This window comes from Sturnus vulgaris, chromosome 18 (assembly GCF_052056855.1).
Source record: "Sturnus vulgaris isolate bStuVul1 chromosome 18, bStuVul1.hap1, whole genome shotgun sequence".
NCBI lineage: Eukaryota > Metazoa > Chordata > Aves > Passeriformes > Sturnidae > Sturnus > Sturnus vulgaris.
Window position 1 is genome coordinate 10,021,513 of NC_142260.1, and position 24,940 is coordinate 10,046,452.

General features: G+C 42.0%; 2 protein-coding genes across 24 annotated transcripts in view; one reads left to right on the forward strand and one right to left on the reverse strand.

The window, feature by feature from the left end:
* The first annotated feature begins 498 nt into the window (after positions 1–498).
* On the forward strand, positions 499–8,652 carry CYB5R2 (cytochrome b5 reductase 2). The gene is made up of 9 exons (XM_014882450.2): positions 499–881; positions 989–1,135; positions 1,730–1,802; positions 2,847–2,953; positions 3,948–4,077; positions 4,782–4,865; positions 5,371–5,456; positions 6,019–6,118; positions 7,048–8,652. The coding sequence occupies exons 1-9, from the start codon at positions 867–869 to the stop codon at positions 7,218–7,220; spliced, it is 915 nt and encodes a 304-aa protein (XP_014737936.2). The 5' UTR covers positions 499–866; the 3' UTR covers positions 7,221–8,652.
* Positions 8,653–9,082: 430 nt separating this feature from the next.
* PPFIBP2 (PPFIB scaffold protein 2) overlaps positions 9,083–24,940 on the reverse strand; it is a 90,852-nt gene continuing 74,994 nt past the window's right edge. For 10 of the 23 annotated variants that reach the window (XM_088175355.1, XM_088175357.1, XM_088175356.1 and 7 more), the window contains 18 exons: positions 24,487–24,562; positions 23,723–23,820; positions 23,482–23,543; positions 23,162–23,230; positions 22,712–22,772; positions 21,158–21,199; positions 19,488–19,635; positions 18,105–18,137; positions 17,425–17,563; positions 16,670–16,798; positions 15,453–15,603; positions 15,195–15,306; positions 14,640–14,728; positions 13,797–13,919; positions 13,079–13,204; positions 12,111–12,299; positions 11,558–11,728; positions 9,687–10,021 (listed from right to left, as the gene is read on the reverse strand). In XM_088175355.1, the coding sequence (XP_088031481.1) occupies positions 9,833–10,021; positions 11,558–11,728; positions 12,111–12,299; positions 13,079–13,204; positions 13,797–13,919; positions 14,640–14,728; positions 15,195–15,306; positions 15,453–15,603; positions 16,670–16,798; positions 17,425–17,563; positions 18,105–18,137; positions 19,488–19,635; positions 21,158–21,199; positions 22,712–22,772; positions 23,162–23,230; positions 23,482–23,543; positions 23,723–23,820; positions 24,487–24,562 (2,007 nt within the window). In that variant the 3' untranslated portion in view covers positions 9,687–9,832. Of the gene's footprint in view, positions 9,296–9,686; positions 10,022–10,972; positions 11,729–12,110; positions 12,300–13,078; positions 13,205–13,796; positions 13,920–14,639; positions 14,729–15,194; positions 15,307–15,452; positions 15,604–16,669; positions 16,799–17,424; positions 17,564–18,104; positions 18,138–19,487; positions 19,636–21,157; positions 21,200–22,711; positions 22,773–23,161; positions 23,231–23,481; positions 23,544–23,722; positions 23,821–24,486; positions 24,563–24,940 lie in introns of those variants that run through there. The other 13 variants (XM_088175371.1, XM_088175352.1, XM_088175372.1 and 10 more) reach the window with 5 other exon arrangements.

Sequence of the window (24,940 nt, forward strand, 5' to 3'; positions counted from 1 at the left end):
GAACACTGCTTTGGACCTGAGGCCTTGGAGAAGGCTCCAAATTTGAGTGATGGAGTTGAAATCACTGATGTGTAGTTAAATAGAAGTGTGTGATTTCACATGGTGAAGGGTTTTAAATTTGAGGTTTTGATAATATAGTAATAGGTATGGGACAAGATGGAGGGTTTTGGGTGTTGTCTCTTTCTGTCTTCTTTCTTCTTCTTCATAATTTCAGGTAGAGTTTTTGGTTGGAGAGCTAGTGCTGCACTGTGGGTCACAAGTTTGGTTATTGGGTCAAAAGTATAAATAATATAGGTGTTAGTTCTTTATTGGACTGTTTAGCTTTAAAAACCCTTATAATTAGCTAGATTCAGGGCCTCCATTTTACTCGCTTTTAGCTGGTAGCTAAAAGTGCTGCAGAACTCTGCACTTTAAGTAAGATTTAATAAATAATCAAGCCCAAACACGAGAAAATTCGTCTCCTTCGTGTTTTTAATCCTGACTCTGAGTAAAGACAGAAGAAAATGAAGACAAGGCACTGCTTAAGTGGTGCAGTCAGCACACTCACACGGCACGGCGGGGTCACTGTCCCCGGCGGTGCTCGAGGAAAGGCTGCACATGGCACTCAGCGCCACGGGCTGGTGACACGGCGCTGTCCGGCCATAGGCTGGCCTCGGTCATCTCACAGCTCTTTCCCAACCTCATCGATTCTGTGAAATCAAGAATTTGCCTTCGGGGGCAGCCTGACCTGCCCGGGCCCAGGCGGAAACGGGAGGAGGAACGAGGAGGATCCTGAGGAGGAACCGGGAGGAGGAACCGGGAGGAGGAACCGGGAGGAGGATCCTGAGGAAGACGCGTGAGGCGGGAGCTGCGGGCGAGAGGCCGCCATGGAGGCACTTGGGGTGAGGGGCTGGGGAGGGGACGGGGGCCGGGGCTGATCCGGGCCGTGCCCCCCTCACGGCCGCCGTGCCCTCACCGCCTGCCCTTCTCCTTCTCCTCCTCCTCACAGGGAGCTCCTGTGGCCATCGCCGTGGCCGTGGTGGCGGCGTCCGCCCTGCTGCTGCTGCTGCTGCGCGGGCCGGGGCGGAGGCCGAGCGGCCCGGTCACCCTGCAGGACCCGCTGGCCAAGTACCCGCTGCGGCTGCTGGACAAGGAGGTGCCCGGGGCTCTGGGGACTTGGGGCGTCGCGGGTCCGCTGCCCTCAGGGGCTCTTGGCCGTGGGATCGAAACCCCAGAGCCCTCCAAGGATGGCTGTGGCCCCCGCAGCCACCCTGTGATGCTCCCGGGGTAGAGCAGGGTGTGTAAAAGCGTTTGTGCCGCGCTGAGAGCTGTTGTTTGCCGATGCTTTGCATGCTGAAGCGCTGCTGGCCGTGTTCCTCCCTCGGTTCCTGCTCTGGGTGAGAAGCAAGCCCTGAGCTTCTGCACACCCTGTGTTCTCTGATCTTTGGCCACGAGCATGGAATGTGCTCCCTGGCCCTGGGCACAGGGTTTCCTGGTTTTATCTATTTAAAGATGCTGTAGGGATTGTGCAGGCAAGGACAGGTCACTCCTTGTGGAGTAAACGGGAGAAAACTGTTTCTGAAACTCCTGGTTGTTCCAACTTTATTTTTCAAAGCCATTTCTGTGTCCTTTCCCAGCATTTGGCTTGCGTGCTAGCAAAGAGCAGGCTTGCTAAAGCATATTGTGTTGAGTAGAGTTTGAAATTCAAAATAGTGGTGATGCTGACCTTGTTCTGATTTTGTTTTTTTAGGAAATCAGTCATGATACTAAGAAATTCAGATTTGGGCTACCCTCAACGAATCATATATTAGGATTACCTGTAGGTAAGTACTGTAAACACTTAATTACTTATATTTCTGGTTTCTCACAGTTCTTGGACTTCTGACTGTGAGTTTAAGGCTCAGCAAAGCAAGGAATTGAAAGCTGCATCTGAATGCTGCTGTCTCAGAGAAATGTCATGTTTCCCAGAGGAAATGTTAGGTTGTGTTTCTGATCTTTTGTGAGTGCTTTGTCCAGCTGTGTGGTGTAGATTAGGAATGGAGCAGTGAAACTGAACTGAGCCTGATGGAATTCGTCACCAGTAAGGATATAAGCAAGAGTGGTGTCTGTCAAAGCTTTTTCATATTTCTTATTTGCATTCTGCTTCCATCTGGTCCCCTCAGTCTATTGGCAGTTGCCCTCATGGTTTTGGCAAATACAGTCACACTTGTAAAGGAGAGAGGAGACAACTCTGCTGCCGGGGAAGTCGCTGAAATATTCAGAGCCGTTTCTGTGCATGCACTTACCTTTGAGTTGTGCACATTTCCTTGCAACTTTTTCTGGAGTTCTGTAGCACGCATTTCAGCCTAGGATTGGCCTTCTTTCCTGTACCCTGCAACACTGATAGCACTGAACCTTGGACCTTGAATCATTGATAATCTGTGCAGGGGAAAGCCTCTGTCTCTGATCTGCAGATGTGGCTCTGTTTGTTCTGTGCTGTATGGCTGGTGTCAGGGACACCCCATTCCATGCTGTGAGCATGTCCTTGCATGCTGCTTGTCTCTCTGCAAGCTCTGTTCTGGCTTGTGTGGGAAAGAGAATGGAATTAACTAGACAAATGGTAAACCAGCTGAGATGTACTCTGCAATGCTTGTGTTTATCCAGATTCATTCTTAAGAATTTAGGAATAAGATCCTGAAACTGTATTACTTCCTGGGGGATTCCTCCTTTGTGCTGAAAAGAGAGAAGAAACTGAATGTTTCATAGAGCATTTATATGGCAAAGGCTTTCTCTGTCATTGCATGTGTAGCAGGTTACAGCACCTGCCTTTCCCTCTTGTCCTCCAGGGATGACAAGCATCATCAGATTGTAATTCTTTTTCTCCCCAGGCCAACATGTTTACCTTTCTGCAAAAATTGATGGGAGTCTGGTGATTCGAGCCTATACCCCCGTTTCCAGTGATGAGACAAAAGGTTATGTTGATTTAATTATAAAGGTAAATTTTGTCTTCCTTTAAAAAATAAGTTGCTAACTGGAAGGAGGGCAAGTACTTCATTTTAGTGAGATGGTTTGCTTTGATTTAGTCATCAAATTTCAGCATCTTTCACTCAAATTTCATTAAATTTCATTTTCATTGGGTCTCATCTTTTTCAAATAGGGTGACTGCATTGGCAAACAACTCATTTCACATTGCCCTTGAATAGTAAGTTGTATCCTGTGCATCTGCTGTGTGGCACTGAGGGATGGCAGAGGAGGAGTAGAGGGAGGAGAGAACCACTTCCCTGGCAATACTTTAGGAATTTCCCTAATATCTTTCGTTTGACAGTGCATGGATACTGATCTCTCTCCCTCTAGATGCCTGTGCTGCTGCTAATGCTTATTGCAAAGAGCTCTAAGCAGAAAACAAGTCAAACAAGGGAAATCCTTTAAGCTAGAGGATGCAGGATTATCTGATCCTAGGACTTCAGGATCTCCTAATCCTTTTCTGTCATAGAGTTTGTCCTTAAGCAGAAATCCAGACTTTTTTTTCTTTTTGCATGCTCTGTTCTTCGTGTTGCAAGGGTGGTGAATGATTATGAACTGCTTAATCCTTCTTACGTGCTTTGAAAGCTGAAAAAGCTGTTGTGTGGCTGAGTGGGAAAGTTTTAGAAGGAAAAGATGCAGCAGTGCTGTTTTCAGAAGGAGCAGCTACAAAAATGGGGTGACATAAGGCAATAGTGAAATGAGGGCAGCAGCACATAATCTGCCTTCCACCCACCCCTGTTATCCTGGCTGTTTGCAGGCAGCAGAGGGACATGTGCCCAACAGCACATTTCACTTATTTTGGCTGCTCCCTGTTGCAAGACTCAAGAGATAACTGAGAGCAAAGAATCGCCTCGATTTCTTTCTCAGGTGCTGAATGTCAGGCTTGCAGGGTTGTATTCTACAGTTTGTGATGCTGGCTGCAGGAAAGTTAGTGGTTGGTAATGGGCAGATGATTGTTCTTACAGGTCTACCACAAAAATGTGAACCCCAAGTTTCCAGAAGGTGGGAAGATGTCCCAGTATCTAGATAACATGAAGATTGGGGATACCATTGATTTCAGAGGGCCAAATGGACTGCTGATCTATAAGGGAACAGGTATTGTGACAGAGGTGGGAGAGCAAAAGGGAGGTATTGGTTATTTTTAGGGGTGCTTTATAAAACTTTACAACTGTAGAGAATCCTTTTTTTTTAATGGAAAAGAGGAAAAACCTCCTTTTCTAGGCTTGACCATGAGCCTGTCAGAGTTGATATGATAGGAAAGAGTGTAAGGAATAACTGATGAGTGTCTCACTCTTGGGACTATACATCTGAAAAAAATTGCTATTGCATTATATGACTAAGAAGTCTGCACTGGAAATAAAATACCTCAGCTATACATATGGAAGGAGATGCTCCAGATGCTTCTAAGCAAGTGAGATTGTGGCTTAAAATGTCCTTGGAGAATCTCAGTGCTGTTACTGAATTACCAACTGACTGAGAGCCAGCTCCATTTCATAATCAAACCAGGTCTGAGTTGACTGTGAGGAAATAAGCTCAGAGAAGTAAGTGAAAGATTTTGCACTGATCTCAGCTGAGAGGAGTTGTGCACTGAAGTCTCACCTCAGAGTGCTCAGCACTTCTCTGGATGCTGACCTCCTGTGATCAGCAATCTGCTGATGAATCTATCTCAGCAGAAGGGAGGGGTTTCCAGAAGATTTGTCTTTATTAATTGATCATCTGTAGTAATTTATTCCCATGGAATTTGTACCCATGTTTGTTTGGAAGTTAATGTACCTATAGGTTTGGAATATTTCTTCTAGGTACCTTTCTTATCAGGCCTAATAAGAAGTCTGAAGCAGAGAAGAAGTTTGCAAAGCACCTTGGGATGATAGCTGGAGGAACAGGTAAAACTAATCCCATCATATGGAGTGTCTAGAGAGTGAAAATGTCTTTATGGATTTAGGTGAGCATTATCACTGTACTTTAGTAGCAGAGTACTTACACCTGCGTTACTTTTCCTTAATTTTTTTTCATGGTGGCAGCACTGAGGCATTCCAGTGGTTTGAGCTCAGTCCTGGGGAGTAGCAACATGAGGGTTTGAATACTAATTTGCCTTGTGATCTCAGAGAACTCATCAGTGAAAAAAAGTATTTAAGAGAGTGTCTTGAAGGTGAAATTATGTGATAGAGAATTCTGAGGAGAAAAGCCCTGCATACAAGAATCGTGAGTTAGATTTGGAAGTGTTATTCATAATAGAAGCCCCCAATCTCTGCAGTCCTTGTGGATTAGAAATCCAGAGGTGTGTAGCCATGTGCAAACTGAGATCCCATTGAAGACTGAAGAGTGGCAGCATTAATACTGAAACTTGGAAAGAAATACCCACTTTATAACCATTTTGGTTTTTGACAGGAATAACTCCTATGTTGCAGCTGATCCGTCAGATCACAAATGATCCTAAGGACTCCACAAAATGTTACCTCCTTTTTGCTAACCAGGTGAGTATTCTGACCCATCTGTTTGTTCTTTAATAGCCCACTTGTTTTTGCTGGCCTCTGAGCTTTTTAAACTGATGGTACATGTTTCATACTCTTTCACATTTAAATGTCTCCTCATAGTTTCACTGAATTCCTACATTAGGAAATAAATAACCAGATCGTGATCCCTCTGCTCATCTTTGTCCTTCACTGATTTCAAGGAAACAGGATTTGTTTCCACTAATCTGTTTGTACAGTTAACCTTCACCATGCTGGCCCAGGGACATTTGCCAGGGCCAGGGACAAAACCAGCTCATTGGGATTTTAGCCTGGATTAAAGAGTTGTTCTAATTGCCATCTTTAGGACTGTGTTTAGGTGGCTGCTAAGTCTCACAGTTTGTTGTACATAATCTCAATTTACAGAAGCCTGTAATGATAATAGCCATCATGGAAGGGGCAAAATATCCAATTACTTTCTTGATTTGCATAATTGTTATCATTGCATTTGTTGTGAATGGCAGATGAGCTCCCATCAGAGGGCTCCTGGGATAGTTTGGAGCTGAGCAGCACTCTCATTTTGCAGACAGAAAATGATATTTTGCTGAGAGCTGAGCTAGAAGACATTGCCAAGAGGCATCCTGAGCAGTTTGTGCTGTGGTACACACTGGACAGACCTCCAAAAGGTAGGGACACATGGAAATGCCTTTGCTCATCCCTGTGCAACAGTCAGAGCTTCACTCTTGCTCCAGGGGACATCAGGGTAATGTCAAATGTTCTTGTTTTACACTCCTCAGAAACAAACCTTATCCCACACCCTGTTTTAAAAAGGGATCTAAGTCAGGTGGACCTTAAAATGTGGGAGCTTATAATTAACTTCAGTTAATCAGTGTTACTCAGTGCATCTTTTCATGTATTTCAGTTTTTAGGAATTTTCATTCAAAGTTTAGCTCTGTTTTGGGCTAGCTCCCAAATCAGGTTATGTCAGCATGTTGTTGGTATTAAATTGTTTAATACCTGTAAGTATTTTGTGCACATCTTTGTTTTGCAGTAGCTCCAGATCAGGTTCTGGTGAAACAGAACTGCCATGTGTATGGATTAAGGCATCATTTTCCTACTTGGCTCACTTCAATTGGCAGATGCATTCAATAATGCTTCTGCTTGAAATAGTTTAGCATTTTTTCCTCTTTTAATTTGTTTTCTCTTATCACTGAACTGCATGGCAGAGTTTTTGTTATCACCAAACTTTGTTATCTCACCACTCCATCTCAAGAAAAAAATCCTACAGGTCTCAGTACCTTTCCTTGCCACTGGGTGACCCCTCTTCACTGGAAAAGCTGGTTCATTCTTCCTTTTTATTCCTACCTGCTCATTTCTTTTAAATGTTATAATTTATTGTTTTAAGACCTCCATGGTTTATTAACCAGATCCTTGTTATCCACACGCTTGTTGTCCCTATGGAAGGAGATCACTAGGTTTGAGCTGAGTGAGAAATTTAACCCTCTCCTGCTTTGCAGTGATGGTGCCATAACTTGATTCTTCAGCTACTTAATGAGGTAGGCTTCAGCCTTTTTAAAGAGATTCAGAGTAATTGAATTAATTTTTTTTGTTTCAGACTGGAAGTACAGCTCTGGCTTTGTCACTGCAGACATGCTGAAAGCCCACCTGCCTCCCCCTGGCAGTGATACCCTCATTCTCATGTGTGGGCCACCACCAATGATTCAGTTTGCCTGTCAGCCCAACCTGGACAAGCTTGGCTATCCCAAGAGCAGTACATTTGCTTATTAACATTGATGGCACCTGATACCTTTTCTGGAAGTGCTGCATATTTTTCTACAGGAACAGTTGATGTGCAACTGTGCAGCGTTTTTGTGTGTGTGTTTTTTAACCCCCTGATGTAAGTTCTGTGGTCTGTAACTTCATAATCACCTTGTGTGTTTTAACACTAAGACGTTGAGAAATCATCTTGAATTGTGTGTGAGTTACTTAGTCTGATCTCTGAAATTAGTGTAAAACATTAATTCTGAGGGGAAAAAAATTAAGGTGAGAGATCATCCACGTGAATTTGTGTTAAATCATTCCACGGTCAGCAAGAGAGAGGGGAACATTCAGAATTTATTTATAACAGTCAAAAAATAAGCATTTATACCAGTGTTATGCTAATTAGTATTTCTTACTACATATATTTAAAAGAAGAATCAATTGTTTTGAGGATTGACTATTCACAGCCAAGTGAGCACAGCAACACACTGAGTTGTAAATACAGCATTGAAAGAAATAGGAAATCGTGTGTTTGGACTATCCCAGGGCTGCTGGAGCAGCCAGTCCCATTTGCAGTGCTGTAATAAATCTGTTGGCTAATTGACCTGACACAGGATTTGAAATGCCCGTGGTACCTGAGCTGGTCACTAGCACTGACTGCATTGCCAGACTGGTACATTTGATATCTTTTATTAAACATTATACAACAGTAGTTTGCTGATGCCCTAGACTTATTTCTCATTCTTCTGAATTCCCCTTTTTTGCAGTTTGCAGTGATTGAAAAGAATTTGCCTTGATTTTACCACTGTGGACAGTGAAATCACGTGTTTGTCTTCCTGCACCTGACCATAACAGTGCAGGGTCTGTCATGAGAGACTGGTGAAGTGAGGATCAGGAACAGATCACCTGTAAAAAGCACCCCAGGTAGTTCTCAAAGAGCTCTTGCTGCATCCTGTGGCCAGCCCTGGAGCTTCCCTCTTGATTTGGGAGGGTTGTAGCTGGCAGTGACCTATCCCCAGGCTATGTTAGAATCTAAAGCAACACCTGCAGCCAGCAAGGAGAAGGTAATGCAAACCAGCCTGTACAAAGTACTTCTCCTTACAGTTAAGGAGATTTTTTCTGGCATTTCTCTGTTTACCAAGAGAGGATGTTAATAGCTCATTAATACAAGAGATGCACATGTAAACAGATGCCACAAGTAACTGCTGCTGTAAAGGTGACAGCTTCACCCTCAGCTCCTCAGAAAGTGAGAGGCCATTTCCCTCTGATGCAGTCCTGTCTAGCCCAGTACAACAGCAACAGATTTATTTTGGTGTTTTAAATAAATAAATCTTTTGTTTTGTTCTGGTACTTTCCTGGTAGTCTCACAGTTACAACTGCAGTTGTTTTTGCCTTAGGTAAAGATTTGTGAACATGGCAGCTTGTCATCCTAATAAAAGCAAGGGCTTGATGGACAGTATTCTGTTCCCTTTCTTCCCATCCTACAGTGCACTGACTTGGATAAAAAGAGGGCAGGACAGGTGCCAGTGAAAGGGAAGAGAGATTGAAATCCTTGCTGGGGACCAGTCTGTCATACAGGATGGTGAGTGAGCCATTGCTGCTGCTCTCACCAGCACCCAGCTGAATTCCAGGTAGCTCTGGTTAGCCCCCGTGGTACAGTTACTTAGTAATGATTCCTGCACTACAAGTTAATTATAAAAATAAAAAATTACAAAAGGTCTTTCATGTAACAGAACATCAACATAGCATGTAACAGGCAACTGAATAAAAGGACAAAACATTGCCAGTCTTGGCTTTCCCAGACTCTGGACACGAGTCCCACTCCTCTCCCAACACCTGTTTCCTACTACACGATGTGGGGAAACATCACAGAGGAGAGTTACCTGTAAGGTGTGGCTACACTGACAACAGGAAATGCTACGTGGGAGGTGGCAGAGAAGAGGTAAAACTTTCCTGCTCCAGGGCCCCCAGCTGCTCCTGGCTGCTCCTGCAGGCATGAGGTACAAGTGGTTCTTGGTCATGCTGGAGCATCATCTCCAGTCTTCAAAGGTGGGTGTTAGAAACCTGCTGTCGTTGAGCATTTCATCCTGGCTCAGCAGAGTCTGAAAGAGCAAGATGGGAAGGGCTGAGGATGTTTGGTGAGAGGCTTGAGCTCCCAGACACCCAGCTGCAGTGAGCTCAGGCTCACTGATGTGTGAGAGCCACACATCCACACACAATCAAAGGGAATTTCTTCAATACAGCTTTCAATAAACTTTTTTGCTTGAGGAAATTCTTAGAGATTTTGTGTCTAGCATGAAACTCAGCTATATTTCATAATTCTTCATTATGTCTTCCAGTCACTTATTTTTTAATAAATTAGCTCCTGGGGAATGAGGATGCAAAAATGAGATGTTCTGTTTTGCAGAGTTTTAGCTCATGTGCGTTTTCAGAAGTCTGTACCTCATTCCTGGCTGCTGTGACTGAATTGGTGGTTACCTGCAAAATCTTTGAGGAAGTGTTTTCATTTAAGGAGGTGAACATCTGTCATTTTGTCAAAGAGACAGCAGAGTTCATGAAAACTTAGAGAGGCCTAAATAAAGCTTAATTTCTACAGCATTTTAAAAGCAGGGGGGTTTTTTGACTCAATGCTCCCCAGGCTATAAGAGATATTTAATAAGAGGAGAGGCCCACTTTCTCTTCATTACCTGGAGCAATGACCAGCTTTCAGTGTTAGCAGAAGACATTTGTGGCTTTGGAACAAGAGAGGAATGAGTACGTACCGTGAGGTGGGTTATGCCTTGGGAAAGAGCCCCTATTTGCATTACTGTGCCTTCTGAGTGCTCCATCTGTAAAAGCAGTCAGCAACTAGTTCAAATCAGACAGCATGTGCAATTTTATTCACTCTACATGCAGCTTTGGGAGGGATCTGTGCCTGGACAAATTAAGTTGGGGTAAGTTCAAAAGCTCCTTAACAAAAATGCCTCCATGCTACAAGGTATGTGAAAATGCATTTGATGGCAGGAAGAATGGATCCTGATTAAGAGAGATTGATTCCATGAAACTTGGCCTCTAATTCACAGAAAAAAAAGGAAAAAGCTTAACTGATATTATCAATGAAAAGTAATATTTTCCAAATGGTTTAACACTGCTTATATTTCTGGTAGGTTTCTTTCACAGGCACGATATCCTTGATGCAGTCCTATCTCTTTTTACATAGAAATGTCACCAGCTCTAGGGCATTGTGATTTCCTGTGTGGCCACATGCTCAGAAGTCATGCTTAATAGACAGACCATGCTCCTAGAGAAAAATCCAGAGTTTCTGTCATGCTTGAACAACTGCACAGTGCAAGTTCTTGGCTCAGAGTTGATGCATTCCCTCACAACTCTCAGCTGAGCAAGTGGACATCCACACTCATCAGGGTTTGGTGTTCTCCCTGCTTAGCAGCAGTACACTGGAAAGGACCACGGTGAGCCAATGAACACAAATGAGATGTTAGATGCACCAAACCATGCAAATGAAAAAATTACCTTCACAGTTAGTCTTTTCAATGTTGTGACCATTCTCTTGTCAGGCTTAAACTGTTTTTATGTCAGCCAGTTTACTCGAGCTGCCTCTGTGTGGCTCTTGTGTGCTGCCAAAGTTCACACAAGGCTCCAGGAGCGCTCCGTTTTTCAGGGTTTACATCCCTTTACACAACAGCAAAGTTGAAATAAAATTTGATGGTTTTTAGTCTTCATCATTTCTCTGTATGCTGTCTGGACAGTTTCATTCACAAGTTCACCACTACATTACAAAAGTGAATTAACTATTGGTTTATTAATAATTTGTTCATTGCTGATGCATTGTCTCCACATATATTGTCTAAGCAGAACTACTCCCCACTGTACACCATGAAAGAGAAATTCAGTTGGATTCTCTGATTACTGACTGTTAAAAAATACAATCCAGTTGTACTTTAATATAACTTGATAGCTTTTTACAAGTTTGTCCAAATGAATTTATTACATTAAAAACCACCCATAAAGATAATGAAAAAAAATAGTGTGCCGTACTAAAATTATGAAAGCGAGAAGTACAAAAGTCTTGTGTTTACTGCGACCACGCCCTTGACTGACAAAATACCTTGATCTTCAGAGTGTAAAGGTGTCATAGTCCTGAAAAAGGGCTAGAGGATGGATGAATGCATGAGGATGTTGATTAACAAAAAACAACCCCACTTTTTTAGTCTGGAACTCTTTCCAGTGTCCACAGCCAATGCTTTTCTCAGTGAGTTCATGCGGATGTAGCAAAGAGTTTGTTATGGGGGAACATTTGGTTATTTGCAAGCTTTGGAATGCATGGAGAGGATGAGATGAGCATGGCATCAGTCTGTCTGTCCCACCTGATCCAGTTCTCTGTCAGTGAAAGGACTAAGTCCTTTGTAGCCACCATAGTTTTTCGAGGTACCATTCGTAGCAGCTGGGCTTGTATCCATAGGACAAATGTAGTCTGTTGATTCGTCAAACTTCTTTTTCCTTAAGTTTCCAAAATGCGAAAATCCAAGTTTCTTTGGCTAAAATAAGGAGTCAACACAAGAAGTTTTGAGTAAGACAAGTAAGGCTGCTCTTTAAACATTCAAAATCCTCCCCTTTTTTATTTACTGCTATACCCTGGTCATTCAAGTATATAGATTCTGAATTAACTACATTTGTTCTCAAATCAAAGTTACAGTGGATGTTAAATGCATTTACATGATGTTCCTTATCTAAGAAGAGACAGAACAAGTTGCATGCTTATTTTCAGGACCTGATTGAAACAGATACATAGCAAAAGGTCCAGAATGAAGGGAAATGTAGCACTCCTAGAATTCACCTCTCCCTGCCCATTATTTTCTTTGTCATTCAGAGTGGAGAAGTCTGACACTGACCTCTCTCCTTTTAGGCAGCAGTACCTACCCGAACTTTGGCAGTGGTGGTCAGAGGTGTGTATGCTGCTGACTCCATGATCTCTCTTTTTTCTTGTTGTGCCTCTGGCCCAATTAACACGTTGAAATTGGTGGTGAGGTGGCGGCGCAGGAGGGTCTTCTGAGGTGGGATATTCAGGAGCATGGCCAGCGTGTCACCGTTGAAGCGAGGTTCCAGAATCTGGGAAAAGGGCAGGATGTTTATTTTTTCTATAAATATTTGCAATAGTAAACTACTACAGTGCTTAGCAGAGGATTTCTCACTAAGTACCTGTTCACATTAGACATTTTATAGCCCACTCATACTGGGTTTGAATGGGAAATACCTGAAAGGAGCCAAGAAAAAATGCTGAGCGTGATCAGGCAAATATATGTTTATATTTATCATCAAACTGTATGTTTGTTTGGGTTGAATAAGTTTCCTTTGAGAATTTTCTGCTCTACTCTGAGTACAAACTTAGCACGATTTCTACCACTGCATTTTTTGCAAAAATTCTACAGCAGTAGAATCATGCTATTTCAGAACCCTGACATCACTGAGCTGCAAACAGTTCTGAATATTTTGAATTAAAACAATGTAATTCCTGACTGCACTGATTTCAGGGTGGTTATTTAGCATGTCTCAGAGTTCTGGTAAATCACTCAAAGGAACACTCAGTGATGCCTTATCAAAAAGCAACTTTTGCACAGCACAGTTCAGGTTTCCTTTTATGTGCTGCTGTCATACACTTGTGCACAGCTCAGCTTTGGTTATAGGAAGTGTTTTAGCTGTTCCTTTTTTATTTTAGCTTTCCTTTGTAAAATAAAGATGTGGGAATCAGGTAAAGAAGCTCCTTAGAAGGCCTGATCATGCTGTCATATTGCAGATGTGTTTGTTCCTTTCTGCTTGATGAACATCAGACAAAAGATGGTTTCTATTACAGCCTGTCAGTTTTTGATGGTGAAAGGGTAAATTCTTACGATCAGGCCCCCGTGCACTCCGCTGCCTCGAAGGTTGGGTGCATATTCTGCCAGATCCACGGATCTGAGCCATTCCATCACCCTGTGGTTGGACCACTGCACCACGTCAGAAGGAGAGATGTTGTTCTGTTGGAGGGACCACAAAAGGTGATGACAGCACAGCCTGCACTGTCTGAGTGTGCACAGCTCGTATCTCAGCTCAGATAAAAACAGCCTCCCTCCTCTTCTTGTTCTTCCCTGACTCAGGGATTGTTTCTCTTCAAGGCCCATTTCAAGCAGCCTCTGATGAGATGGCAGACCTGGTCTAGTACTGATGGAACCCCACGTGTTGCATCAGGAAGTGCAACAGCAGAGATTACAGATTACAGGGATAAAAGGGGAACATTCTGACAGCAGGGTTTATTGACAGTGTTTAATGCTAGGACAAAACTATGCTGATCACGTAAGGCAAAAACCTTATAGATTTAAAAAATGAGATCAGGCAAAGAGAAAACATTCCAAATTATCCTCTTGGAAGATGAATTAACATTTTTTTCCACTATGCAAATCAGTTCTGAAGAGAAATCCATGAGACTCAGCTAATAAGTGGCATAACTGCTGCTTTAGGTGCAAGTCCCTAAAAGCAATGATTCTGTGTCACTGTACACTGCTGGCTTTCTATCCCCTTTGGCTAGGGCCAGGTGCTTGCTTAAATTAATTGATTTCAACATCCTTTTACCTCCTCAACTGGCCTCCTGCGTAGACAGTGGGGGTTGAAGCCATTGACATGCAGCACATGAATGGCACATTTAATACTCAGGTGGTGCAGCTGGCTGGTGACTTTCAGGAAGAGGAGGTCATTCTGTGAAGGAGAAAACCTTTTAGGTGGCACAGAACACACACCAAAACAGATACTCTCCCCGAGAGGAAAGAGTTTAAATTTGCTGTGTAATTTTATATAACACTACACTGATGTGGTTTAGGAAAGATGAAAGCTTGTACTTTAAAGAGGGTTTGGGTTTTGTTAGGGTGGAGATTTGGGGGGGTTCTGTTGTTGGTTTGTTGGGGTTGTTTTTAACATTGCACCACAGCAAGACCTGGCTAAAAAATGAAGGTAGGAGTGTAGCCTGTTAAGGCAAATCCAGGCCTTAATTATCCAGACTTGGGCAGGAGAATGGGAGAAAAACACGGTGGCTGTGTGAGGCTCATGGTGTGCTGTGGATGTGGTCAGAGCTCTACAAATCCCTGGATTTTCTGCTGTCACTTTGCTGAATATTATTGTTAACTTGGTGTGGAGTACAATGAGCTCCAGAGGCTACACATAAAACATTTTACTTTTAATCTTGGGGTGCCACATGATATTGAAAGAAGGGCTTTGCAGAAGTTAGCCCTAACATATGACTTATTTTATGGACTTTAGGAACAGATTCCATGCACTGGGCAGCACAAAGGAGTTATTACTGGCACTGTTTCTGTCTTGCAAAAATTCCTTAACTGCTCACATTCAAAGGAAAAAATTTAAAACTTTTTGCTTATTCTGAAGTTAAGATTGGTAAAACTGAGGATAAAGAATTGTACTTACCACAGTTAAGTACTGCAACATCCTCCCATCTACTCTGGATTCATGAAACTGGTCTTTGTACTGAGGTAAGCCAATGTCATCAAGCCACCCTGCAGATGTGAGAGCAATGGGGAACCAAATCCAGACCAGTGAGAATGAAGCCCTTCTCCCCTCTTGCCTGGCCTGGCTTTCATTCAGGTGGCTCATTCTGCCTATTCCCCTTTCCTGAGGACAGCCTCTTGCCAGCAGCCCAAAATAAATTCCCACCAACCAGCTCTGTCCACACCAGCCCTGTGATGTTTGACATCCAACACGTGAAGGAGCACATCTCCTGCAGCATAATGGAGCTCTTCCTGGATGGAGCCCACCCACTGAATTCCCTGCTGTCTGACAGAGCTCCCCAGGGAAGAGCACACCACAAGCTCTATGTTTGGATGTCAACAATAACACAAAAATCCTCAATTCTTCTCTGGTGAAACTTAGTGCTTTTTAAAAGATGACTGCTTAAATATGAATCAGGCTGAATTTTGGGAGAAATTCCTTCCCAAACAATTCTGTGAGAGTCCAAACACTTACGTGTCACCCAGATATGATCAAGTTGTGCAGACTTCTCATCTTGTTTTGCATTTATAGCTTTGATGGCCAAAACCAATTTCTTCCTGTGCAGTGGGTGCTTTATTCCCATTTCCTGCAACAAAAACCATCAACAAAGAGTTTGCTGTGCCTCTGGCTCCTTTCCTCACGTGAGGTAACTATGAAAATTGATGCTGGGGATGCCAGAAGGGTAGAGGCTGGAATGGACAGAACCAGCAGGTGGAGAGAAGCAGTGAGTACCTTTTCCATGTCCTGAGGTGTGGCAGTTAACAGCGTGTGGCCTGATGTCACCCACTGCCGGGCAAAAATCACATACTGGCCCAGGCCAAAGTCCTCCAGCCAGTTACAAACTCTTTCCGTGCTCCACTGAGCAAACGGGGCATTGTGGTCACTGAAAAGCACAAGAAACATCGGGAAAAATCTTAAAGGAAAGAACAAATGTCCATATTGGAAAGCTCATGGTGTGCCAGAGACAGCACTGCAGCAAATCGGTCAGTGTGCTGTGTTCTGCAGTGTCCTGGGAACTGGGACCTGTGAACAGGTGCAGGGTGGATACAAATTTCCCATTTTCTGTTTGAAAAGAGGGAAAAGGGAATTGCTGAATCCTCATCGTTATGCAGATGAGGAGGTAATTATTCTCCTTGTTATTTAACAAGGTGGAGTTTTTGACACTCCACTCTTGCAGCTGGAGGATCGAAGGCAGGGGAGATTCTCAGGATGATTTTGCTACCAGAGAAATTCTTTCCAGCTGCTGTGCAATGCCACGTGGACCAAAGTGCTTGGGCAAACTCCCCAATAAGAGGGAGGGATGCTGGAACCCTGAAAACTGGGAGTTTGAACTTTCTGTGCTGTCAGGCACTGAGCCCCAAAAGAACACAGCTTTTAACCTGAGGCTGTGGAGAAGGCTTCCAAAATTGAGTAACAGAACTAGGATCATTGGTGTGTAGTTTGAATAGAAGTGTGTAATATCACATGGTAAAGAATTTGGAATTTGGGGTTTTAGAATATAGTAGTAGGTATGGAGCAATATGGACGTTTTAGAGCAGAGGTTTCTTTCTTTTTCACCTTCTTGTTTATGGGTCTAGGTAGGATCTTGTTTAATTGGATAGAAAATACCACACTGCGGATCATGAGTGTTTGGTCATTGAGTCAAAAGTAAAAATAATTTAAGTGTTAGCTTTTAATTAAACAATTAAGCCTTAAAAAACCTTGTAACAGAGAGATAGATGGCCATTTCTTCATTTTTAGCTTGTTAACTAAAAGTGCTGTAGCACTCATTGTAACATAGATAAAAATTAATAAACATCTGAGTCTGAACAGGAAATTCCGTCTCTTGTACTTTTACTCCTGACTCTGACTAAAAAAAAAAAAAAAGAAGATAAAAAGCCATAGAGGGGTTGGCTGCTGGGCACATTTAGCAGCAGGCAGGCTGTGCCAGGGAGAGGAGGAGCCCTTACCTCTTCTGGCCTTTGGTGTCCTTGGATCGGGACAGGCGGGGTCCAGCCGTGGCCCGGAGACCTCCCCTCCGGAACTCTGCCAGCCCCAGGTCGTCTGCAGGGAAGTTACCTGACTGAGTCCTTCGAATTCTTGCAAGACAAGAGTGCCACGACACGGCTGTTAGCTGGTGACAGAGGATGTTTGTTCTGCCTGGAAACTACAGTGACAACTAACAGCTCTGCGAGTCTCCCTGGGAACCGCCAATGCCAAATTCCACAGCAGCTAAAGGAGTTCTAGGAAATTCAGCCTGGACATAACTCTGGAGGGGAAAAAATGGAGCTCTGCAGAGCAGCTGTAACACTTTGATCCAATTACTAATCCAGACTTGGAAATGGCTGCTGTTGCTAAAGCAGATTAATTTTTTCTGCTTTCTGTTCCTTCTGTTTTCCCTTATTTTTTTACCTGGTGTCTTTTGTAATGAACAACTTGCTACAATTTAATCTTCCATGGCTAATAAAACTGCTGGCATGCTAAATTGAATAGCATCAAGATGACAGCAGTGCCTTATTTCTTTCACCAGTATGATGCTGTGAACACTCCCAACAATTTTTCCACCCCCCTGTGTACATAAGGACACACCCATGCAATCCCAGAGCTGCTTTCTCTCCCCAAATTTTAGCTTATTCTTGCTATAGATAATTGTAGATTTAGCTGGGAATTGGCTTCTTTCTCGGCTGAAATGCTTTGATAGTGAATAATAAAAAAATGACCTTACTTTCCCCAGATTTTCTTGATCCCTTTTGGACTCTTTCTGTTTTCTGGAGACCAGGGAGATTGTGAGCCTGAATCCATTCCCGAAGAGAGAGGTGAAAGGTCATCCGAGACCACTGCACCATCCATGTTCTCTGTTTCTCCTGGGTTAAGAACAATATTATAGTCACATTTTATATCAGTTACTGATAAAGTTGTCTGGGAGGCTGATGTTTAAATGCAGGACATGATATGAAAGTACAGACACCTATAAAATTGTTCTTGCATTAAAAAAAACCCAAACAACAACATGCTCAGAAGGTGAAATAACAGCTGGACATTTGATACAAAAAAAGGGAAAGTAATAAAACATTGGGTAAAATAATTTTGTTATTTCAGTCTTTTCTATTTAACTATGTTATTTGAATTCATTTAAGGTTTTCTTGCCTGCTCTCAATACCTTAACTCCTCCATCAAAATCCGTGGGAATTTTTCTAAACTCAGCTAAAACACAACGAAACCAGGAGTAAGTGTCATAAAAAGAAACCCCATGGGAATGCCACACAGCAGGAGCTATTACTTCATTTCAGTACTGCATGTAAGGAGTTGGGATTAGTGTTTTATAGGGAGAGGGAGGGGGAGAGGAAAGAACCGAAGTGAGCAGCAAAATGAGTGTTCAAGTTGCATCTTGTTGGGATACAGTACCTAGCACAGGTGCACTGACACTCCTGCCACGATCTTCAGTCATCCCAAGAAGCAGAAAGCCAGATGGAGAAGCAAAGAGGATACAAAACACCAGCAAAATAAAGTTACAGAAGGGCAAAGTAGTTAAGCTAAGCATTACAAGCAGAAACAAAAAGAAGAAGAAGCAGTTATGCTCGACGTGGAAGTGAATGTGCCCTGGTGTGCACAAGCCCCAGGAACTCTGTACAGATCATCTCAGACAGGTGGGGATGAAAATGGATCTGTTTGGGCTTTCCTGGCTATTCTTGGGAAGTTTTAGCTCTTTAAGCAAAGACTACAGAGCTCTACGAAGCCTGCAGAGTATCTGAAATGAAGCAATGTCTAAGATAACATCCAATTGCTCTGAGATACAGAATTGGAGGTGGAATGAACTTACTGCACATGCAAGAAACAGAACAACCTGTAGAAAAAATTCTCTGGACTCAGTGTGTTTAAAAAACCATTGCTTGTTTCTAGAAAAAGAATATTTTCCTTTACAAGCTCACTCACCCTTGGATAATCCTGCAGGTAAAGACACTATGGCATGGCTCATGCATTGCCTACAAAGTTGCCATCACAGAAAAGCTCTTTCAAAACCCCTAAACAACCACAAATAACCTATTGCAACCTTGAAACTTCAGTGTGCTAGCAGCTTTAGGGACCAGAGGCCTTAAAATAAACCAACCCCCACCAAAGAAAAAAAAACTACAACCAAACAGCAAAAAAAACCCAAACCTCACTGTAACTTTTAAAGTGCAGGAAGAATTCAGAATCATAAGGGATATTCTTGTGCTCGAGCTCCCAAACTCTTCAGTCCTAAAAAAATACCTGGTCCTGTGCCTTTAACTCTTAACACCTTTTTGTCAATAAACCTGTGCTTAAGGTGCCACTGAAAAGAAATTAATACAGGCTTCCACAGGGCTGTGGTTGTGGAATGGAAATATATTTGTAGTTCCAAAATCCACTGATGGTTTTCTGCATGTAGTAAATTAAATTTTAAATTTTCACTAGTGGGTCCCTCAGAGCTAAGCAACCAACAGTGCTGATAGAGGAGTTTTTACCCAAAACATTCATGTTTTTGATAGTTGTACTGTAAAGTTTCAAACGGTATTGTCAGGTGCAACAGGAAAAAAAAAAACAACAACCCCTCTAAATTAAACTCATCCTTTACTCTGCCATGAGCTGTGGGAATATTTCTGGTATTTATTTAAAAAGAAAGAAAAAAAGAAGTAAAGCAGTAGGAGATTCCCTAAGTGAACCATGTGAACATTGTCCTGGCATAGCAGACTCTATCCCACTATGTCCCAACCCCTCAGACAGTTTGGATTTTTGGATTTTCCCTCTGGGGGAGGCACAGGTACATACTGAGGCTTGGGATGCTGCTGTCATCGTTGTCCCCCGTGGCACTTCCATCAGGGGAGCTGTGCATGCCCTGCTCTCCGTTCTGCAGGGCTCGGGGCAGCTTTCCTGGCAGAGTTTGGTATTTGCTGCCTTTCCCCACTGCCTTACTCTGCTGTTTTGAAAAGAGGGAAAGATAAAGTAAATACAAAATCAAAGTGCTCACAGCGTCTGCAATCTGGTACACAACGTTCTTAAAGCTGAGAAAGAAGCATTCTTCAAAATGACCCCAGTCCCTGCACGTTCCTGCTGACAGATAACTCCATTTAAACCCATCCATCAGCTGACAGTTTCCCAGCCAAGACACAGCCTTGCCTTCCCTCATCTGCTCCCCCCACTCTGCATTACTTTAAAATGCATGTTAAATATTGCCTGGATTTGCCATAATTGTTTTTCTAGCTGTCTCCCCTTCCTCCAGGACCCTGTCACTATTTAATCGTTTGATCTTTCCAAGGTCAACTTTATTTTAAATGTGTTTAGTTACTCCTCAGATCTTTTTTTTTCTCCCCTATTTTCCACTAGACTTTCTCTGTTTCTGCCTTACAACTGTATCTCGCTGAAATTTAACCCAAAAGTACACCTCGAATTTCCTCAAACCATTAATAACAGTGAAAGAATTAACACCAAAGTTAGGGTACAGAAATTTAACTTTTGTAAGAACAAAAATCTCTTTGCATAGACAGAATTGTACATGTCAGGTATTTTTAAAAAAATAATTACAGCTAAATATAATTGCCAGTTCTATTACAGAACCTAATTTTCCTCACATTCAAGTGATACCTCCTTGGGCACCTTGCTCCTTTTACAAAGGCAGATGAAATGTTCCCATAAATCTGATCGTTTTGAGCCTAATAAGTTACTTTTTCAGGCAAAACACAAAGATACTTTTGCCTACAGTTTTGGAAATGGTTTGTAGGGATTTCTTCAACACTGAATCCAGATGAAAAGCTGGCCAAGCCAATGCTCTGGGTGAAAGGTGTAGGACAAAAATGCTTTTTTTGGGACAAGCAAGGAACCTGCAGCCCCAGCTGACATTAACAGGGAGAATGGTGTACATGCAATATGTGCTTTGGAATAAATTCACACTGGCTAATGTGTCAGGATCAGAATGGAGGCTTCACAGGAGAACTTTGCAGTGGAAATATGCAAACCATATTTAGTACAGAGGAACATACAGTGTGCTCCTATTCAGTAACCCCATTCCAACAAAATTGTTTCAAAACATTGTCTGTGACAGGATGATACATTAAAAATTCAATGAGATAAGCACTGCTTTATCTGTTCTTGTTCCAAGGCCTAGAGGATTCTTTGGAATTGTTCAGTTCCTCAACTCCAGCTCCTTTTTGGCAACTGCAGGAGCACATCCCAACTTGTACCAAAAATATTAAGAGTAAGAGTAGAGCAATTGTGTCTTACATCAGCAGTGTGTATTCTGAGCCTGACTGACCTCAGCTTCATGTAACCAACTTTAAGATAAAAAGTAAAAAAACAAAAGGTTTCCCTCTCAAACCCTCTGTTTTGTTTGTCAGCACTGGAACTATGCAAACATTTTGAAGAGAAAATGAATATAAAATGCAAACCAGACATCACATCACATCACACCAGAGAATTGTTAGGGAAGGATGCAGTTAATATACCTCTTGTTCTACAACAGGCTGTGCTGGTTTTCCATCTACATACTATGGAGTTTCAGGGAGGGCAATTTCAAAGTTTTATGGAAAAAAGCAACAGACAAATGTTAGTATTAACATACATACATGAAACATCAAATGTAGTCTTACTGCTAAGGGGATGGTGCTTAATGCATGGACAATATATTACAAGGACTGTTACCTCTTAATTTCATCTCAATCCAATATTTAGTACTAATTGTGTTTGTTCATACCCCACTCTACAAAATTCCTGTGTAAGTTCTATTGTGATCAAAGGAATTTTGCTATTTCCAGGTTTCTGGGTGGTCCCTTTAGACTTACTTTGAGCTGGGAACATAACAGCTGTTTAACAGACCAATATGAAAGCAACTGACATAAAATAACACACACAATCCTGTATGGATCCAGCTGAAACCATAAAGAGCTCTGATAGAAACCCACTGATAAAAATTCCACCACAGTTAGGTCAGGGACACTGATGTGGTTTATTATTTTATTATTATTACTGCTGGAAGCAATGGGAATTTGAGCTTTAAGCAAGGCAGGATAACTCCAGCATGAATGTGTAGGTTCAGCCTTATCACAGCACATCACACAAATTCAGATTCTTGATTTAAGACAAGAAAATACCTAAAAGCTATGACTTCATCAGTTCTTCATGGAATGAAATGTTAGTTCTGATTTGTGACTATAATGAAACAAATGCAGCACAAATTTCACACATTCTACTTGGTCACTATCATCTCCAGCAAGTCAAGAAAAATATTAAAATATTTAAGACAAACTTTAAAAAATTTAAGAACTGGAGCAATCACATTACTGGTATCTGGTTTAATTGGCATTACTGGGTGTAGGTAACCTGGTAATAAGCCTAATTTGAGTACAGAAAACAACAACATTCTCACAAAGCAGAATTACAAAAGTGTAGAAAAATATCAGTGTGCATAATGACAAAACAAGGCTGTGGACCACAATGTAACAAGACACTGCAAACTGAGAAGTTTTATTCTGGAGTGGAAGGAAAGACTTTGAGGTGCTCCTGCTGCTTTAACTAAGGCAGCATCACTGCCACCTTCAGGAATGCCATTTGTACCTGAGAGATAAGGGAAAACAGCTGCATGCAAACACCCAGAAAGGAATCCTGTGTGGAAATACCCAGTCCCAACATTTAGCTACTTTCAGGATTGGCTGCCTTAATATTTTTGGTGATTTGGAAGTAAAAAAAATATTTTTAAAGCACCTATAAATAAAACAATACTGCAGTTTAACAAAATGATTCCTCGTTATTTCTTATATTTCATGCAAATATTTTGGTTTCTCTCAGGGCAAAAACGGAACTTGAAGTTGTGTCCACATGGGAGGACATGCTTGGAAATGGGGGGAGAAAAGAACTTGAGCTGTTTTAGGGCTCTTTGCCCACGTACAGAGTTAGTGGTGGTTAAAGTCACCATATGTATAACAAAAAGAATATTCATACTTGATCTTTTTCTCCTGGCTGTGACATTAAACACCAGAAGCTGTGATTACAAATAAACCAACCTTTTCCAAGGATTCGCTCTGCAAGTCTTCTAAACTGCTTGACTTTTTTTTCTGTGCAACCCTTAAAAAAGGGACAGGCAAAAAAAGCAGCAGTTAATACAACAGGGTTTGTTTTTATATCCCCAGTGTCTCATGCACATCAGCTGCAGAAATCACATTATGTCTGCATAAAACATAGCTCAGAATTAAGAGGTTTGTTTATTTTATTGCGTTTTTAGCCTGAAAATCATTGAGAACAGCAATAGGTGAATGCAGAAAGAGTGACAAGGCATCCTCTGACCAGCAGTGAAAGGGAGCCTGGCCCAGTGGGCAGCTTTATCCTGCTGTCTGTAGATTATTTTAGAAGCTCTAAATAAGCACAGCAATAACTCTCTGTGAGCACTGTGCAACATTTAGGGATTTTAGAAAGGAAATTTGTTTTACTTTTCAATGAAAGTTACTCGTTCTTACCTGTTTGTGATATCCAAAGATTCTTCCTGCTGAGTGGTTAAATTATTTGGAGGTACTGGAATGCTTCCACTTTAAATAGAAATAAATTTTATGGTTTTAAGGACTACAGTGCATATATCTTCTGATTCATAAAAACGCTGATTTATCCCTGTAACTGAAACCTTAAACATCTGAGCATTGCAAACCCCCACAACAAGCACAGCTTTCACAAGTGCCCAAAGCTGCAGCAAAGCCAAGATCAGTCAAGACAAGATGCCAACAGTTGCAAATAGTCTAAATAATACAATTTCTCATCACCCACATGAAACACAAGGTCTTGCCTGATTTCCATGGCTTTGTGTGGCACTGGAGGGAGCACAGCTGGTGACAATTCTGCAGGGGCCTGGGGAAGACACAAGAGTTTCAAAGCTGCAGCTCTGGTGTCTGCTGCTGAATCTACTGTGCCCATACCAAGAAATACAAAAATTCAGCCAGGGCTGAGCCCTCATCTACATTACTACAGAGAAACTACCAGCAAAAAAATCATCTATACAGCAGAAGCTGCTTCTAGAACATCTGTACCTCTGTTTTCAGTAATTCTCCTTGGGAGTTATTCAAAAGATTCCATTTCCTCAACGTTGTCTCAAGTTCCTCATCACTGCCACCAGAGACAGGAGAGCCTGAAAGCATCAGAGAGTAGGAGCAGCAAGGGAGGGGAACAGGCAAAGCTTGTTTTCTGCAGTATCAGTTCAAAAATCCACAGCATCATGGCTTGTTCCTTGCTTCTTTATTTATTTACTTATTGAACTTTCAGAGAGCGAGATCTGCTCTCATTCTCTATTTTGCATGTTAAATACATTTACTCTCTGTAAATTCCATATTTTTGTGTGTTAAACACAAGTTTCTCTTCTGCCATGCAAGGCCTAAAAATATTGTTATTGCTTGTTAACGTGATGGGGTGCATGGAATAAAACTGTCCTTTCAGAAGGTCAGGTTTCCCAGATTAAATTCAGTGCTGAAAATTATGGTGACAAATTAAAATGAGATTGTCCTAAAACCCACTCCATTTCCTACAGTGTAAATGAGAATTGGGAAAAAGATTTTTTTTTTCTTCCCCCCAGATTCTGAAGTTAAATACACAGAATTGTGTGCAGCAAAGCAAGGTGGGCTTTCAGTTGTTAATTCCAAACAAAACTTGTCATCTGTCAGGGTTTTCCTTAGTGGAAGGGAAATAAATTAGTTCTCCCTCTCTAGCATCATTTTATTCTGTAAAACGTGGCTGATGGTCACAGGAAACACCACATAAACTTAAAATAAATCAGGAAATTATTCACAAGACACTTTACCATGAGCTGCAATCATGATGTCCTTGACCCTTCTGTACTGGCTTAGCAGCAGTGTCAGCTCCTCTATCCGACGGTCCTGTGCAAAACATTAAAGAAATAAAATTACATTTTAAATCCTTCCTTTTTAACTGCAGAAACACTCTACTACATCTCTGTGATTTCCATGAAAACAGGCTCAGTCTCTCACATGCTTTGTAAGGAATGTTATTGGCCTTTGTACACAATATTTGCTGGACAATGTGAAATTACAGATGTAAGAAAACCAGAGGAGTTTGATGTTAGGGCTTTTTTGAGAAATAAATGTTATGAGCCACATCAGTGTTCTCCAGAATTAATGTCCCCCTGTCTGGATTCCCCACTTGCTAAAGGAAGTTTTTAGGGATGCATATTGTTGTCTATGTGATCCCCTATGAGTGTGCCAAAAAAATTACATCCTCCTGAAGAATGGATCCCC

Bases quoted from the DNA above. Each gene is read 5' to 3' on its own strand.
- CYB5R2 (XM_014882450.2), top strand. The intron at 2,954-3,947 runs GTAAATTTTGTC...TTGTTCTTACAG, and splicing joins ATGTTGATTTAATTATAAAG to GTCTACCACAAAAATGTGAA. The intron at 6,119-7,047 runs GTAGGGACACAT...TTTTTGTTTCAG, and splicing joins ACTGGACAGACCTCCAAAAG to ACTGGAAGTACAGCTCTGGC.